This window comes from Gallinula chloropus, assembly GCF_964237585.1.
Source record: "Gallinula chloropus genome assembly, chromosome: 3".
NCBI classification, from domain to species: Eukaryota; Metazoa; Chordata; class Aves; order Gruiformes; family Rallidae; genus Gallinula; species Gallinula chloropus.
In genome coordinates, this window is record NC_140087.1 from 102,861,867 (window position 1) to 102,880,511 (window position 18,645).

Consider the following 18,645-nt stretch of genomic DNA (forward strand, 5'->3'; position numbering starts at 1 on the left):
TTCCCTGGATTTTTAAATTTTATATGTTAATTATTATTATTTTTTTAATGTTGATAGACTATAAAGCTAAAACTACTTTAAATCTTTCAATCTCAAATAAGCATTGCCCATGGAAATACATTACCTCTTGAATAATTTATATATTTACACCAGAAAACCAGTGCACTGAAATGGAGAATGTAGCTTGCATTTGCCATGTGAACATAGTCGCTGTGCTGCTTTAATATCATAGTTACATGTGGATAGGTGTACAGAGGGATTGATGGTTGTTAATAATAGTTTGGCCAGTTTCACTACCTTATGTGCAATGACTAATTTACAAACAAATCATGTTAGCCCACACAGAAGCTGAAAATGAATGGTAAAGCATCACTGAATTTCAACATAGTCTGTGTTGCTAATATCATCAGAACATATTATACTATAAAGTGATGTATCTCCTTGTGCTAGTAGCTTCTCAAAATGGAAAAAAAATTAAGTAAGGAAGGAAAAAGAGAAAGTGAATTACAGTTATTTCTAACAATTAGTATTTTGAACTTCAAAAAAAGGCAAGCATATGGCCACAAATCTAATTTTAAAGTAAAATTCAACATATGCAGGAAGTTATAGGATTGCTTATAGGTAGAAGCTGAAGGTATATATTTTGTCTATAATTATATCTTCTTTCTTGTAGATGAAAGTGTTCATTATTTTGGGAATTTCAGCAGCTATAGCCTTCACAGCTGTTTTCTTTTCGTTCCTTCAGATAGGCAAAGATATCCTTTTTGGTAAGTAACAGAAAAAATGCGTTATTTTCTTTTGTCAACGATTACTGTTAAGCCGAAAACGCACTGGCACTGCAGACAGTTTAGCAATAGCAGTTTAGTTTAATCTCTTTTTATGTGCAAAATACGCTATCTGACTTCTGTGAAAATTATTCCATGGGTGTTTTCTTTTAAAATGCAGCTTCATAAATTCGCAAAAGATAACTTTGTATGTGTAATGTATCTCAATTATGTATTCTTTGACTAGCAGTGATTTTACTTTCCTAGTGACATTTATATGTTGGATGACATGTTTACAAGCACATTTGCTGGATTTCTCTCTCAGACTGCCAATCCCTATGTTTAGTCATCCTGGGCTAACCTCAGTTGCCATAGGATGTCCCACCTGACATCTTGCTGCTGGCCCCCAGTGGTACATGTCCTGCATGGACCTGTGGGTCCATTTTCTGCTGGTGCCCTGTGGAAACTGGGGAGATTTCAGAGAATCTCAGATTATAGTAGTGCCTATGTTAAAACAGTATGATCTTGCCATTTTAAACATCAGGGCTAATTTATTTGTAACTGTTGAATCTAAATAATGCAGATCTAGTAGACCATAAATATAGCAGATACTACATTGTAAAATAATTCTGCAGAGACTCTTTTTATATTAAAATAGGGCAGCGATTATGAAGAAACAAGTTTTCAATTTTACATTCCCTTAAATTATGTAGCTGTAGATCTGATTCATAAGGCATTGTAGAATCATAAAATAGTTTTTGTTGGAAAAGACATTTAAGATAATCAAGTCCAACTGTTAATCTAGTGCTCCTAACTCCAGCCCTCAACCATGTCACACATCTACCCATCTTTTAAATACCTCCAGGGATGGTGAATCAACCACTTCCCTGGGCAGCCTGTTCCAATGCTTGACAATCAGTGAAGAGATTTTTCCTAATATCCAATCCAATCCTCCCCTGGCACAACTTGAGGCCATTTTCTCTTGTTCTATTGATTATTACTTGGGAGAAGAGACACCCATCTCTCTACAACTTCCTTACAATAGTTGTAGAGAACAATACGGTTACTGCTCAGTATCCTTTCTCCAGACTAAACCACACCACTTCCCGCAGTCACTCCTCATTAGACTTTACCAGATTTGTTGCCTTTCTTTGGACACAATCCAATAACTCAACATCTAGTGAAGGACCCAGTACTAAAGGTGCAGCCTCACCAGTGCCAAGTACAGGGGTTTGATTGCTTCCCTAGTCCTCACCAAACTTTACCCAATTTGGTATTATCTGCAAACTTACTGAAGGTGTACTCAATCCCATTGTACATATCATTGATAATGATATTAAAGAGAACTGGCCTCTAACTGAAGTTAGTGTAGTGTAGTGCAAATTAAAAACCAAAACAAAGCAGACAACCCCAGGACTTTGCTTCCGATGGAAAATCTTTTTTGGACCAGGGATCAGATCTATTTTCCATAATGGATTTTCTGCTTGGAGCTTCCATATTAATTTTTTTGAAAAGACATGGCCAAAAATGAGGTTGTATTGTATGCTAGTTAACACAAAATTAATATATATGGACTGTAAATAAATGGAATAGATGGACTGCATATGATTGTGGTTTTTAGTAACTGTCCTTTGGCCTGATAGAAACAATAAAATATAATGCTTATCACTGCAAGAACCACATTTTTGAAAACACTGTTCCAAAAGTCATGTATCTCAGTAGAAAAGAGACACATTTGAATTTGTGTATAGCAGGTGGATCCTCTCTTTTAGATCTGACTCTGAATCAATACCACATGGGCATAATATAGGTCTCAGAGGTAAAAGCCCTAAAAGTAATTAAAAAAACATGCAATATTAACCACTAAAAGAATTAGCTATTCTATGATCTATAAAGATTGGTCTTGGTTTTTAACATAGACTCAAAAACATTTTCAGATGCAACGGAAATCTGAATGATAACACACTAAAAATATCTTCTCAATATTTAGGTGAAAATGAAGAGGTGAAAAAGAGAAATAACTACTGTTACATTTAGATGCTTAGAAGATCTTTAACAGAGTGGGACAGAATTTTGCCTAGTAAAGATTACCCCTTATCACAAATTATTTTCCATTGAACTGAGTGCCCTATTAAAATAAATAGATCACAGAAATAGCACAACATTGATTAGAGATGCAACATGTAATCTAAAACTACTGTACATAAACCATGAGCCATTGTGCATGAACAATTGTCAGAAACCTCTTATAATTTATGATTTGTTTGCTAAGAAAAAAAAGGGTGGTCCCATGAAATACAGACAAGAATTAAACCACTGGACTTTAAATATGACTAATTCAATTAATGTAGAACTAGATCTACACAAAAGAAGAATTATTGATGTTCCATGATAATATTATCAGGTTCACATAGATCTTTGCATCAAATAATATTGGAGAAATGAGAATAGGGCTTTCACAAATTGGTCAGATCTCAGAAGGTCTTAAAATTGTTAATTATGCCTGAATATGAATTTGAATTCTTCATGCAGCTTGGGCCAGCTCGTATTACCTATGAGGGATGCTCAGTTTTGTCCTATCAATCCAAGGACAGTTTAATGCAAAATACATATGGAACCTAAGAAGCATAGCTGCTTACACAGAACACAACACATTTCAGCTGGACATGTTACATTTGGGACTACATTACATGGTCTCATCTGGATTTATACTGCAACAGACAGAAGGAAAGTATAACTCTTTCAGCCTTATGAATTAGGGAAGAATTGATTTACTACACCTACCTTATCTTTCAGAAAGGTCAGAAGCCACATTTGTTTCACAAACACTAAAATATGGACATAATTGGAAAAAATAGACATGTTTTAACATTATATATTTTGTAAATTTAAATATTTTAATAAATATGTTATTGATTTTTTTTTTTCTGTTCAGAAGAAACTGAAGACAACTGCATTACTGAGGCTATCGAGAAGGGGTCTAGTCTGGTGGATTATGCTGCATATTATACACTGAAAAGGTAAAAAAATAAATAAAAAAAAAACCCTGAAGGATTACACAGAAAAAAACTTTCAAAACAGAGAAGTTTGAGATCAGTCTGTTTCTTTCAGAAGTATGTATAATGATAGATTATGTTTGTGATCATCTGAATGAACATAACCTTGTACAAGCACAAGAGGAAAGGGCACCAAGTTGCGCCAGGGGAGGTTTAGATTGGATGTTAGGAAAAGCTTCTTCACAGAGAGGGTTGTTAGGCATTGGAATGGGCTGCCCGAGGAAATGGTGGAGTCTCCATCCCTGGAGATATTTAAATGGTTAGATGTGGTGCTGAGGAACATAGCTAAGTTGTGGTTGACACATAAGGGTGATGGTTAGACTAGATGATCTAAAAGGTCCTTTCCGACCAAGACAATGCTATGATTCTATGATTATCACTCCATAAATTGCTCTCTTAAACTATAAAAAAGTAAGAAATACAAAACTAAATAGGATTGTTTTTCTGACTTAAATTACACATCACATGCCATTAACATGTTGCTCAATAAATTGTAATTTTTTGGACTTTATGTATTTTTGAACATTAACTATGTTTTTTCCAGAGTGAGATGGGAATAACTCTTGAATCATCAGCGTCAAAACCCTATCATCTTAAATGTGACTGTTCAAGTGAATTTCACATTTCCCCTTCCATCTGAAAGAGATGTCATGAAAGGATAGGGGAAAGGAAATAAAAGATTTATCTTGAATTGTGGATAGTGAAGAACTTAAAGAAAGCTCCTTTGTGCTTGGGTTATGCTATGAGAGTGATCTCTTTCTAGGAATGATTAAAGTGCCTCAGGATGACTAGCCATGAGTTTAAAAAATTCAACCATTTTCTGTGTAGTTCTGACTAGAGTTCTATACTATAAAAAATTAATTTCTCTCCAGTATTTGAGACATGAAAGCTAACTCTTACAGGGTGCAATCACCACTCGTTTTCTTAGACTTCCCTTAAGAATTTATCTCTGAGTTTTGAAGTGAGTCACAGTTTCCAGAGCTTTGTGAGAGACAGCTGTTTATATGAACAGAACGTGTCCAAAACTATGGCCACTTTGGCATAAAGAGTGAGGTCACTTTCATTTGCTAATCTTAATACCTCATTGACAATTATGAGCCATTCAAATTTTAAAATGTAGGTCTGAACTTTTCAGTGGCTCACCTGCCTCATGTACCAAATGAAAATACTGATGTTTAACTCTCTAACAGGACATTGTGGTAATTATTTGGTCAAAATTTGCCCAATATCCTAAAGATAATGAATGCTAAAAGATTCTAAAAGATAAATGCTTAAAGATGACTATTTCAGTTCCAATACTAGACTTCCTTTAAAATGTTTTCTAAGCGGATATATAGACTCTAAGGAACATTGTTATTCAAAGGTCTTGTTTGGTTCCCCTTAAAAGCCTTCCAAAGATTTGCAGATCCACAGCATGGGTGAGGGTGGACCTCTGAAAGCTATTAGGTCCAGCCCTTCCACCCAAGCAGGGCCATCCAGAGCTGGTTGCCCATGGCAATGTCCACACAGCTTTTGACTGTCCCCACAGACACCTCTCTGGGCAATCTAAGCCAAGTACTCTATTACCCTCAGAGTAAAAAAGTGTTTCCTGACATTCAGATGGCACCTTCTGTGCTTCAATTTGTGTTCATCACTTCTGGTCCTGTACCTGGGCACTGATGAAAAGAGCCTGGCTTCATCCTCTTTGCACCATGCCTTCACATGTTTATATCCATTGCCTAGATCTCTCCTGAGCCACCTTCTCTCTAGGTTGAACATCTCAGTCTTTCCACATATGCGAAGTGCCCCAGTAATATATACACACATATGTAAATATTACAGAAAAGGCAAACAAATAGGACATTTTCTCTTCTACTCCCATCCCATTCCTTCCCCTGACATCCCTTCCTTTCTCTACACTTGCCTTTCTTTCCCTTTTCCTTTTCCTTACTCTTTTAACAGCATCAGCTAAAAATTAGATAATTGATTTAAAACTGTTTCAATTAAACAGTTGATCTGATAGACATAGTTAATCTTTGAATTTTTCATAGGCAAAACATAGCAAGTATCAGCACTCTGAGAAGTGCTTATCCCTTTTCCCTATGTTTGGGGTTAATTCTGGGAGCATCCAAAGGCTTGCACTTTTAGCAGAGCATTGAGAGGTGTGCATTAATACCAACACCGAGGCACATGCTTTCCTGTTTTGTGGAATCAGAGCCAGGAGAGGCAGACATCTGCATTAGGAATTTAAGTCTCATAAGATTATCACTTGTTCTAATGTTAACTGGTATAAAATATTTGGTCTTTCAATTTCCATATCATCATTACCAGAAATGGAAATTGTCTTTCTGATGTGTGCTTTTCTATAATTCAATTCATTGTGGCATAAATAAGTGGGGTAGTGAGAATTATAAATATTAAGAGATTTCTTCTTCTTTCAATATAAGCTTGTAAAAGTGTTTTACACCTGCCTCTCAGAAATTACTCCTGGCCATCTGCAAAGTACAGAGGACTGAACAATTGTCTAACGATCATTTTATTCAGGAGTAAATGTGTTTAGTTAAATACTTTTGCATTTTCATGTCATTTTAAAGCTACTAAAGTTCCTTTTCTTTTGTAGATTTAACACTACTGTATGCTTGAATTAAGGCTTTCGTCAGCATATAGACTAAAAAGAAGAAAGGAATGCACATGACTACATGTTTGAGCTTCTGGAAGTTATAGGGGTCACAGTAATGTGAAAACTCATTTTATTTTGGCTTACAAGCAATTGAAGGAAACTACAGTGCAATATAGATGAGCTCAGTGCTGCTTTTGAGACCAAAAAGCGGTTCTGAGATAAAAAGGTAGCTCCTTTTTGACATTAGAATAGGAAAATTCTCAGTTGTTCCATCTACAATAGTCCAACCTGATGTTTGCTGAATTCATGATTTGGTGTCTGAACTGTGAGTCAAAATAACTTCCCTTCTCTTGAGACCTCAGTCTGACCTTGAATTATGATTAAAATGGACAAGTACATTTCTTCACTTAAATTCTTGAATTGTCATTTGTGTTTTAGAAATGCAGTTGTATTAAAAATTACCAGCTGAGTTAGAAATTACTTCCTGGGTTTTAAGGTCATATAGGTCCCAATATGGTCCTCAGTCTCCTGTGCTGTTTATAATTGTCTCCCCTTGCCAAGCGCTTCTCGTGACTGTTTGCTAGCACCTGCCTTCTCTTCCAATTAGCTTCTGGGTTTGTTAGGCTTTAAGAGTAGGTGTTTATGTTTCTCATTGTAGTATAAAAAGTCATAATATTATTAACACAGCATAGATAGAGCACGATGGCATCATCATTAAAATGTATTATTTGTGTTGCAGCAACCATGCCAACATGTTGGGAGAGGGCTTTCAGAGCCATATGTCACCTGTGAGGTTAGGACACTTACCCAGTGGTATGTGCAAATACATTGCTAATTTACGACCAGATCCATTATATAATACATTTTGAAAGTAGTATTTGGCTTGCAAGAGTAATTGTAGTAACAGTAGATCTTGTTATAACAGCAACCAGTACAAATTACAAAACTTATATTAGTTTCAACTAGGGAATCTCAGCACTGCTGGGAGGGCTCACAATTCCAACTGAATATTCATTTTATATTCTGCTGAGTCTCTGCTTTTTCTGGCCTTTAAGGTGTAGAAGGAACTGGTGATAACTCCAGAATGGGCAAGCTGTGCAAAGTGATAGTCTCTTCATCACGTTGCACAAAGCTGCAAATGAACATGTATTTCTCCTGTTAGAGCTTGGCAATTAAGTCAAAAGTACTGATGACCGAGTTATGTTTAAAGAGAGATGTGACTTATGCTGGTAGGTCAGGTAGTGCTAGATATTTGGTTTGGGTGAGTTTTAGATAGGACATATTTTTAGACTCCTGTTTAGATTTACTTGAATAGATTGAAGCTAAGTACAATTCTCATACAAACACAAGAGGTTTTCTCAGCTAATTTAAAAAAAGAAAATACTGACATTTCTGAGCATATTTTAACATATATTTTAGCAGAAGGCACAGTGTTCTTAACAGACTAAAAACTATACATGAAAACACTAAAAAGAAAAAATCAAGCCCTAAGCAGAAAATTAATTATATTTCTCACCATATTCATTCTCTTAAAATAACTTTTGTTTAGTCTGTACTGCATTTGGACTAATGTGTTTCATTATTTTCAAGACTATAGACTGGAAACCCCACAATGTAAGGGTTTTTTTCTAATAGACCCTACCTATGCCAACTCAAAGAGACCATCCACAGACGGGAGCATCATGGGATTATCTGTATGCACTGGGAAGTGGGAAACAGTTTTCAGGGTTGCAGAAACTCACTAAGCATGATCAGTTAGGTCCAGTCTACTCTTAAAGCGGACTGGACATATACATTACAGGAAAAAAGAAATTATACTCTTCATAATTTTATAACTTCATCACTTTGTATTCTGCATGATGTCACTTTTTTGAGAGATCTCCAGAATGATGACAAATATCTAAGGCATTAATTCAGGCTAGAAATTTCTAAACAAGGTATTCTCTAAATATATTATTTTCGGACAGAATGAAATCTCAGACTCAAAATATCTGAAGCTGAAAGAAAAGTGTGTCTTGTACTCTGACAATGTATTTTAGGGTTTGGGGGGGGGGGGGGGGGGGAGAGATTATGTACACATAGTTTTAATTATGATCAACACCATGGTCCACACCAGGACTTAAACATGTATGAGAGACACTTCATGTCTGATTTCATGTCCTCAATAATGATACCATTGCAGGTCATTCTATTATCTTATGGGGCTATTTCTGCATTACAAGATAGTGAGTCAGTTTGTACCTCACACAGTGTTCAACTTCAGGAGGGGGAGTAAGAACCGGAAGGAACTAACATGCACATACTGAATAAGGGCAGAGGGTGGAGTGGGCAGGAAGTGTGGTAAACTAATAACTGCTGTGATAATCTTACAGAATCTGTGAGATCAGACAAAAAATAGAAAATATCTCAAAATAGAATACCTTATGGGTAATGGTGGTTCAGTTTTGGGGTTTTTGCGGGGGTTGTGGGTTGGTTTTGATTCTTAGCCCCTAGCTAACTTGTACAAGTGTTCATATTTAACTCATTTCTTCAGACATGTTTGCCTGTTCATATATGGTTTTCTTAATGATGCATGCCCAATATTATCTTCATGTGGGAATTAAAATATTAAACCTGAATTCTTCCATTTAGTTATATTATCTACTTTTTTTTCTTTTTTTTTTAAACTGTGACACAGTTCAGGACTTTTAATATTACAGATTCCCCACCACATTCCTAATTTTTTACACAAAACCTGAAAAACATGGTGCTGAGGAGCACAATAGCTCTTTTTCAAAGTTGCAGTAGGTCTTGAGCTCTGCTCTGAAGGGAAAGGAATAGTTTCTGTAAAACGAATATATAGAATCATAGAATCATAGAGTGGTTTTGGTTGCAAAAAACCTTCAAGAACATCGAGTACAACCATCAATCCAGCTCTACTATTTCCCAGGCTCTTTTGGATCAATTAAGGACAACTTTAACATCTAGAAAAGCCCTTGGAGTTATATTTTCTTACTTAATGTTTTTTATGTAAGCATATTTCTGATTTTGGAAATTTAACTATTTGCTTTGTCCAAATCAAAACTTTTGTTTCCATTTTAAACTTGTCTTATGCTCTAAACAAACCTAAGTGAATATGACAGCACAACATATTCATGAAAATTGCATATCCAAATATATCTGTGCTGCAGAGAAGCCCTCAGGGATGTCTGCAACCTATGACCATGTCTGAAAATGGAATAGACTAAAGTGTTTTTTTCTAAGCTTTAGGAGTCAGTTTAGGACTTGGGACTTTCAGCTAAAAAGGAAGTTCTCCCTGACGTACTTTTTTCAAGGCTCCTCTGCCAATAAAAGGATAGTGGTAAGACAGCCCATACTGAGTGAAAAATAAATCTTGCAGTGAATCACAGAACAGTTGAGAGCTGTGTAGAACATTTAGACCAGTGCTGGGTTCAAAGCAGTCAGCTAGAGCAGGTTTCTCAGTGCACTGTTCAATTGGAGTTTGAACATCTGAAAAAATGGAGATACCACAACATTTCTGGGAAGCCTGTCTACTGTTCAGTGTCTGACTACCCTCACAGGAAAAAGTTTTTTTCTTATAGTTAAGTGTTGAACTTTATGTTACCGAAGTTATCTCATAAAAACAGTGATAGAACCTGAGGGAATGGTATGAAGCTGTGACAGGGGAGTTTTAGGTTGGACATTAGGAAGAGGTTCTTTACTGGGAGGGTGGTCAGGCGCTGGAACAGGCTCCCCAGGAAAGCACCAAGCCTGACTGAGTTCAAGAAGTGTCTGGACGATGCACTCAGTCCCATGGTCTGACCTGGCTGGCCCTGTGTGGAGCCAGGAGTTGGACTCGATGATCCTTATGGGTCCCTTCCAACTCAGGATATTCTGTGATTCTATGATTCTATGAGCTTCTGAAAGTTAGAGGTAAGACTGCTACAGCCAGACTGTTAACCAACACTTAGCTGTATAACTATGTAATGAAGCCCTACTAAACTGCTGAAACCCCATATATGGCCAGTCAGTGCAAGACAGGTGCTTGGACAGTTGCTGAGAGCTGTAGTATCAACTACAGATGGAACCTAGACAACTGTGCTTGACTCATAGGTACAAAGGCATTCATGAGTGATTGAGATGGTCTTTCATATTAAATGTTATATACACTTCAGTGAAAATACCCAAAACTCAGATCATACGCAACATAGAAAAACACAGCTATAAGTAAGTTCTAAAGGTTATAAGTTTAAAAATCTTCTGTATTTTATCTCATTATAGAAATAGTCAAGGAAAAGGAATAGCAACACCTACCTCGCTGCTGGCTTTCTCAAAATTTCCTGAACAAGAGTGTGAAGATATTTCCCAAGCAGCTGAACGAATGGAAATGTCAATTCAAGTGCTGAAACAAAAAGTTTGCCAGAAGCACAAACGTTCATTGCACCCAACTGGTAAGTGTAGCATATTGACATTGGCAAAACACTTGTTTATTTCTTGAATGTTGTCTTTTAGATTAAATTTGGGTTACCCCCAGCGCTTTGGGTTTAGTGTTTCTGCAGCCTAGAGCCTACAAATAAAACAATACAATTTCTATCCATGGCATCAGTATTTTCAAGTGCACTTCCTCTAGACACTCGTGGCCTTATTAATATCCCTCTTTTAAGAGAACACTTTCTTATTTTCAGATATAATTTTATAATGATGATACATATTTATTTATACTTTGTTTCTATCTTGACTGGGTTTCTTTAATGTTAGAGATAGTCCAGAAAGATCAATAATGTATAATTGTCCAAGTAAAGTAAAAGTATTTTTGCCACTAATTAAAGAAAAATTTCAAGATGTCTGTCTGGTGTCTTGAAGGCTCAAAAATTCATAAAGGTGTTGCTTGTTTGTTTTTCTGAAATTTATTTCTGTCCTTAGACCAGCATTAACTGGAGAATTATAAATTGTATTCTCTGTCTTAATGCTAAAACATGACATAATTTTTCAAGATATGGAAGCATTAAAGTGCTGTAGACAAATATAAAAATCTACAGGATTTATACTATTTTGTTTTCCTTGTGGAAATATCTATCTTACTAAACTAATGGGACATCTGTAGAACTAAAAATATATCTGTATGTGTGTATGCGTGCATATATTTATACACACACACAAACACACACAGAGTCATTATTTTTTCTGTTGGTGCAATTCTGACAGAAATCCCATTTGTGTTCTTGTGGAGCAAGAACACAAAATTCTTACTAAATTTACAAATGGAAGTCATTTTAGTGGAAATTCAATAGACACATACAGTCTATTTGCCATGATCAAGATCAGGTTTACATGAACTACACTGACTTTTCTAAAGAAAACATATTTGTAAATACCTAAGCAGCACAGATAAACTGGGGAACTTGGCTCAGAGAATAACTTTGAACCTGAACTAGCACGGAAATACAGATGTATCCACAAGTTTGTCATGAGTAGCTAGTACGCAATGACAATGTTATGTAGCCAGTCCATTCCTTCTCTTTTCTCAGTCCTATCTTGCACAGGTTCTAACTGCTTAGCAGAACATTTTTTTGAACCAATTTGGCTCTTGAACCTTTCTGTTTGGTTGGGTTTTTTTGGCTTACCTTTTTGACTTGATTAATGGACTAATGCATCTTAGTTCAGAGTTGGATGGGCAGAGTGGATAGATGATGGGACTGGGTGACCTGCAGTATCCAGCTGGGGAAACAAGGGCAAGAGTTAGATGCTGCCTCTGATGTTTTCTTTCAGCATATGATGGTAACATCCATGTTTGAATGGCAAGAGTTCTCTGAGCTCAGAGGGGATATTTCTCCCCTCTCATGTGCACCTCTACCTCCAACCTGCTGTGCTTGTATTTACATACATGCATAGGTGAGGGAGGGAGGCAGCTCTTTGGAGCTTACGGAACAACATGACTTTGTCCCTTGCTAGCAGAATGCTTACTGGGATCCCATCTGGGATCTTTATGAAGGTATTAATAACATGCTGTCTACTGGTATACACATCCCAGATTTTCTGTAGCTTCCAAATTTCAGTTAATAATTCTGAGCCTTTTCCATTATAGTGAAATCAGTTGTAGTGTCTTTAAATGTCTGCATCTTTCCAGTCCCACGTTTTTCCTGTTTGGTATATACTTCTGTTCTTGAATGACATTTTTTATACCTTTTTTGTAAGCCAAATGATGTGGCTACGATGCAGGGAAAGAAGGAAGCAGAGAGTAAATTAAAGAAGGAAAAAAAGGATCAGGTCAACCTCTGTTCTCAGCTATAGTTAGACTACTTCCTTCTCATTCTCTAAGGATGAGATAATAAAACTAATTCTTCCCTTTCACCCTTCTCTGAGTCTCTGAGACTACTTCCTGCAGGACTTCTCAGCAAGTGCTCTTTTCTAGGAAGTTTGGGGATGCTGGAGTTTTCTCCTGCAGCAGCTGTAGAGCAATACAGAAAATTGCTTGTTTGGGTTCTTCCTTTCAGATCTTTTATCAGCTGATGTGCTCACAATGATTGCTAACATTTCTGGATGTCTGCCTTACATGTTGCCACCAAAATGTCCAAACAATTGCTTAGCTAATAAGTATCGACTCATCAATGGTGCCTGCAATAACAGGTATGTATGATAAGAATTGTGCCTTGAATAATCCTCCTTTCTTATTCTTTAAACTTAAGGTGTTATGTTAAACTTTTTCCTAATAAGACTGTAGGTGTGACCTCAAACAGCTAACTTTGACATCAATATGTCTCTAAATGAGGTGTCTCTGAAAGCTCCCAGGAGAAATAACACTCTTCATCTAAATTTTGGTAATTTCCTGCCTGGTGGACAGGCTTTCACTATGAGAGCTTCTAAGTTTGTGTAAGGAACTTCATATTTAAGGAGGACTGATTCATTAAATGCCTTTTTCTATAGAAATCCAACAGCCTAAATTCTAATCCAGCATTCATTTTTGATTGTGTGGGAAAAAATGTATTGATCAGGATCATGTGAGGAGCACATTTTTGTGTTAACCTTAACATTTAGCAATCATGCATCTAAAAATTCTGGGTCATATATTTATTCTTGTATCTCTGGTTTTATATATATATATGTGTGTGTGTGTGTGTGTGTGCTTATTTGCTATCTGAACAAGTACTATTTGCTTTTGCCAATCTACTTGTTCCCTAAAACTTGTGACAATCTTTTCTGCAAATCACAACATAACAGATATAACTGTATTTACAGAATCCTCCAATGCAATGAGCATGCAAAACTAAGAATGAGAGCCCTTTTGAGTACAGTGCTAAATGGTATTTGTACTCCACAGTCTCTGGATATGTAGGTGTTAAGGTCACAGACTGAAATGCAGACTGTGGCATTATTAGCACAGGGCTACAAAGCCATAAATGGAAGGCCATTAGTGCTGCAGAGGTTAAGGCACTCTACAGCATCGTGAATGAACAGCCCTAAAATTCTGCAGTTTTATTATTCAATCAGTCTGGTTTTATGAGATGAATCTGTTTTTCTACATCACAAGTCATTTGTAAGGAACATGCCTGATAGGCTCATAGTTGAATGGACACTACCTGACATGCATCGATGTTATAAATCTAACTGTGGATATCCATAATTTCCCCCAGGCACTTGCAGAGTTACTTGGAATCTGAATTAACAGCTACTGTAGTATTTGCACTGACAACTCCATCAGGGCTTGAACACATTGGCCAAGATTCACGCAGATGAATGTAGGTGCAGGGCTGAAGCTCTTAATTTGCAGCCATGTCTGCTGCAGTCTTTATCTCCAGAGATGGAGAGAAATATAGTCTGCTGTGGGTAAGATAAAACATCTTTTTCTCTTCGGTGACTCTGGTATTACCAGGTTGTGTATAGACATTTCAATCTTATTTCTGAAGCTGGGCAGTGTAAATATGATCCACTGAGTCTGGTTAGTCTTCAGTCATTGTGTTCTACTTTCTATAGTTTTATGCTTGCACCAAATCATTGGTAAACCCATCACACAGATTTGGTGGAATTCTAGACTCTTTGCTCTAAACATCAGTGAAAGGTGTAAAGCAATGGAGAAAAAAAACAAAACCAAAACCAAAGACTTCAGCAAGTCAGATCTTAACTAAATCTAAAACTTTGTGAGCCCCTTGAAATACCTTTAGCTTTACTGAAATATATCAGCTTAAATGCTATACTGTAAACAACATATTCTAAAATGTAGACTGGCTGCAGAGACTTCAAGTATGAAACAAAGTGTCAGACTGTACTTTTCCTTCCTTTACAGCTGCCACTTTCAGGCAGAAAATATATCAGGACCAATGTTGTATTTATAATTTTAGTCACCCAGTAGGAATGTGCAGCTGTGCTGTAGGTCAATAAATGCTGCATTTCACAGGTAAAATTTAAAAACGAAGTTCACAGTGGGATTCATTTTATTTACCTATAAGAAAAATCTTTAAATCACAGAATCACAGAACAGTTGGGGTTGGAAGTGATGTCTGGAGATCATCTAGTTCAACCCCCTGCTAAAGGAGGATGACCTAGAACAGGTTGCACAGGATTTCTTCCAGGTGAAGTGAGCCTGGAATTTCTTTACAGATGTTTTACTTAATCAGTTTGCAAATGTGGAGCATATCAGGTAGATTATGACGTATTTATTTCACAGCACTGACAATACTTTGTCTTAGTGTGAATTTCTTGGAACAGTTGTAACAGAATAGCATAAACATGGTATTCTATGGAGAATATCAACATGACATCAGACATTCCCAGCAGTGTCATTATCCACATTTAATAGTAATGGGTATCAACACATTTTACTTTTCTTTCTGCCTGAAGGTATATGTGTGGATAATAAGCAAAATAAATTCACAACATTATTTTTTAATGAAGAATAAGGGAGACTAGGCATGTCCAAATAGCTATTTTTCCCCATTTTTCATCCCAACTAGCTAGCATTGATCTCTATAGTTTTAGGTGTTGAGTGCTGTGATGGAAGGTGATGGAATTACAGCTTCTAAAGGAATGGAATCTCACAGTGCAATTAAACTCACCTAATCTTAGCTTTCCAAAACAGTTATATGTCTACTGAAAGAACTAGGCAAGGTGACAAGCCATGGTGACAGCGATCACTGAGGTAAGCCCAGGGGCTGAGTGAGAGATCGTACTGTACAGAGGGGCTCCTCAAATCTTACAGGCCTTTTCCAACTTTGTGATTCTGTGATTTTGTGATTGTGTGAAAGGCTGGAGCATCGGCTCTTTCTAATAGGATGGGATGACAGGATGGCGCCCAGGAGTTGTCTGTCTCTCTGGTTTGATGGGAAGGTGCTCAGATGATTAGATTACATTTTTATGCCTAATATTTGACCAGCTAGGGAGAATTTTATCTGCATCATTTCTATTATATTGCTGTAACATGAACCATTTCAGCAGGTAAGGACAGGATGCTTAGAATCGTATAAGAGTTTGGGTTGGAAGGGGTTTCAGAAAATCATTTAGTTCAACCTCCCTGCGATGATCAGCGGCATCTTCAACTAGGTCAAGTTGCTCTGAGACCCATCCAACCTGACCTTGAATATTTCCAGGGAGGGGGCATCTACCACATCTCTGGGCAACTGTCTCACCACATTCATTGTAAGATTTTTTTCCTTATATCTAGTCTGAATCTATGCTCTTTTAGTTTAAAATCATTACCCCTTGTCTTATCACAACAGGCCCAGTTAAAAAGCTCATCCACATCTTTCTTATAAGCTCCCTTTAAGTACCAGAAGGCTGCAATAAGGTCTTCCTGGAGCCCTCTCTCCTTCAGGATGAACAACTCCAACTCTCTCAGTCTGTCTTTGTGGGACAGGTGTTCCAGCCCTCTGATCATTCCTGTGGCCCTCCTCTGGACCCACTACATATCTTTCCCCTGCTGAGGACACCAGAGCTGTACTCAGTGTTCCAGGCTTGGTCTCGTGAGAGTAGAGGGGCAGAATCGCCTCCCTTGACCCGCTGTTTACTTTGGTTTTGTTGGAGCCCAATATATGGTTGACTTTTTGGGCTGTGAACACATATTGCTGGCTCATGTCCAGCTTTTCATCCACCAGTGTCAGCAAGTCTTTTTCTGTAGGGTTGCTTTCAACCATGTGAATAGCTTTGACTGGAGTAAAAATACCATCAGAGTCAGGGGCATGAATATGGCTCATATATTGGATGGAATGAGCCATTGCGACTGAATCCACTGACTTTAAGAATGAATTGAGGTATTTCCTTTAGGACAGCTGCTTCACTTCAGTAGAAGTTAAGTGTTCAGCTTAGTGGCAGGCTTATTTTTCCGAGTTTTCCATGTTTACCAGAATTTATGTCCATGGTAGCTCAGAGCAATGTAAAATAACAAAATCCAATTACTAAATTGCCATATGGTGTTCATTCAGATATCTCTCTCTACCTGTCAGGGCATTAAAATAACATACAAAAGATGTAAATCTGGATAGTGCATTGTCTCTTAAAACTCCACATTCCTTTTAATGGAGCCAAACCAAAATCCAAACTATGCCATTCCAGGATTTCACAAGTGAATGAAAAGTCCTACTTCCCATAAACAATGTATAGTAATCAAATCAATAAAGCTGTATGGTACCAAAAAAATCTCATTATTTCAGCTGCTCTGAATAAAACCCTTTTTAACTAAAGCAGGATTCCAAGACATTATCATGTTTAATGTAATAATAAAAAGGCATGTGAGAAGGGTTCTACTAAAGAAGCATTCCAGTAATCTGCTAAAATATAAAAGCAATCAGGAGAAAAATCACTGGTTAAGCAGTTAAATTAACATTTCATTATTTTTAATTGAGTGAAATAGCACTACGCTATGTGCAGTATTTTATGCAATTTCAATAAAGGCAAATCAACTGTAACTAATTTGAATGCTTTATTAAAGCATGCTTCAACCTTCAAGTGTGAATTATTGTGGATAATTAAGTGTATTACTGTACCATACAGCTTGGCAAATCGAGCCACTTCAGTGTGCCGGAGATCAATGAGGTATTAATAAAATAATTGCTCCCTATTTAGCATCCCAATAGACATATAAATGTATGTTTTAATACCATGTAGTTCTACTGTCTGCCAATAGTTCTGGTTTGTAGCTTACTTTACAGTTTTGGTCAACTGAGTACATGGTGCATTGTGAAGATTTTTAATTTTGTTTTTTTACTGTCTATACATGTTTAATCATTATGAAATACATTGAACAGGCCATGCTAGAAAAAAAGCCCAAACAAACAAATAAACAAAAAAATCCTGGAATATTCTCTTAGGAAAAATGCATCAAAAATATTCATGATGAAAATGAATTGGCTTAAGGTCAAGGCTCATTGATTACACTAATAAAAAAAATCTCTAGGAATCACTTCCTGGTCCTCAAATCAAATATGACCTACGTGTCTTCTGCCACCATTTACTCTCAGACATTTAACTTAACTTTCCTCTCCCTTTCTCAGGCTAGCTGCAGGATGGCAAACTGGCATGCCCTAATCCCAAAGTGTTCCCAACCAGGTGTCATTCAGAGAAATTCTATTTGGCATGAGCCATAAAAGCACTGCAGTTATTGTTTGCAACCTAAAAGCATAGTTAAATGCATACCAGTGCTTGGGCTTGTGCATAGGCTCTGCCAAAGCAGTACCCAAGTAATTAGTATAAATGCAACCAGAAGGAGCACTGCCACTGAATTCAGCACCTTCAGGCATTGTTCCCCTTTCCTTAGTCCTTCCTCCTTGGGTCTTACTGATTGCTCCTGTATCAGTAATATCCATTTTTCTTTACATCTTTCTTCATCTTTATGACAAAGCTTCTTTGTATTTTCCTAAATCTTCATTTCTAAGCAAATATTTATAAATGCCAGTAGAGGCACTTAAGCAACTACCTGACTTCATGGGCAGTGAGTTCACCACAAGTATGTGGTGGGTTAACACTGGCTGGAAACCAGATGCCCACCAAAGCTTCTCTATCACTCCACTCTTCAGTTAGACAGGGGAGAAAATATATGATTGGAGGCTTATGGGTCAAGAGAAGGACAGAGAGAGATCATTCAGCAATTAATTTCACAGGCAAAACAGACTGAACACAAATTAAAATGCATCTAATTTACTATACAATGAAACCAGAGTAGGATAATAAGAAACAAAACCAAATCTCCTCCCTCTGCCCCTCCCTTCTTCCAGGGGTCAACTTTATTCATGGTTTCTTTCCCTCTTTCCCCCCTGAGCAG

The 18,645-nt window shown here is 37.0% G+C and overlaps 1 protein-coding gene across 1 annotated transcript in view; it reads left to right on the plus strand.

The window, feature by feature from the left end:
- Positions 1 to 673: 673 nt before the first annotated feature.
- The window catches only part of TPO (thyroid peroxidase), a gene marked incomplete at both ends in the record, with an annotated part of 48,000 nt that continues 30,028 nt past the window's right edge, over positions 674 to 18,645 (plus strand). The window contains 4 exons of the mRNA XM_084261168.1: positions 674 to 767; positions 3,700 to 3,784; positions 10,680 to 10,849; positions 12,893 to 13,025. Of these exons, the coding sequence (XP_084117294.1) occupies positions 674 to 767; positions 3,700 to 3,784; positions 10,680 to 10,849; positions 12,893 to 13,025 (482 nt within the window). The remainder of the gene's footprint in view (positions 768 to 3,699; positions 3,785 to 10,679; positions 10,850 to 12,892; positions 13,026 to 18,645) is intronic.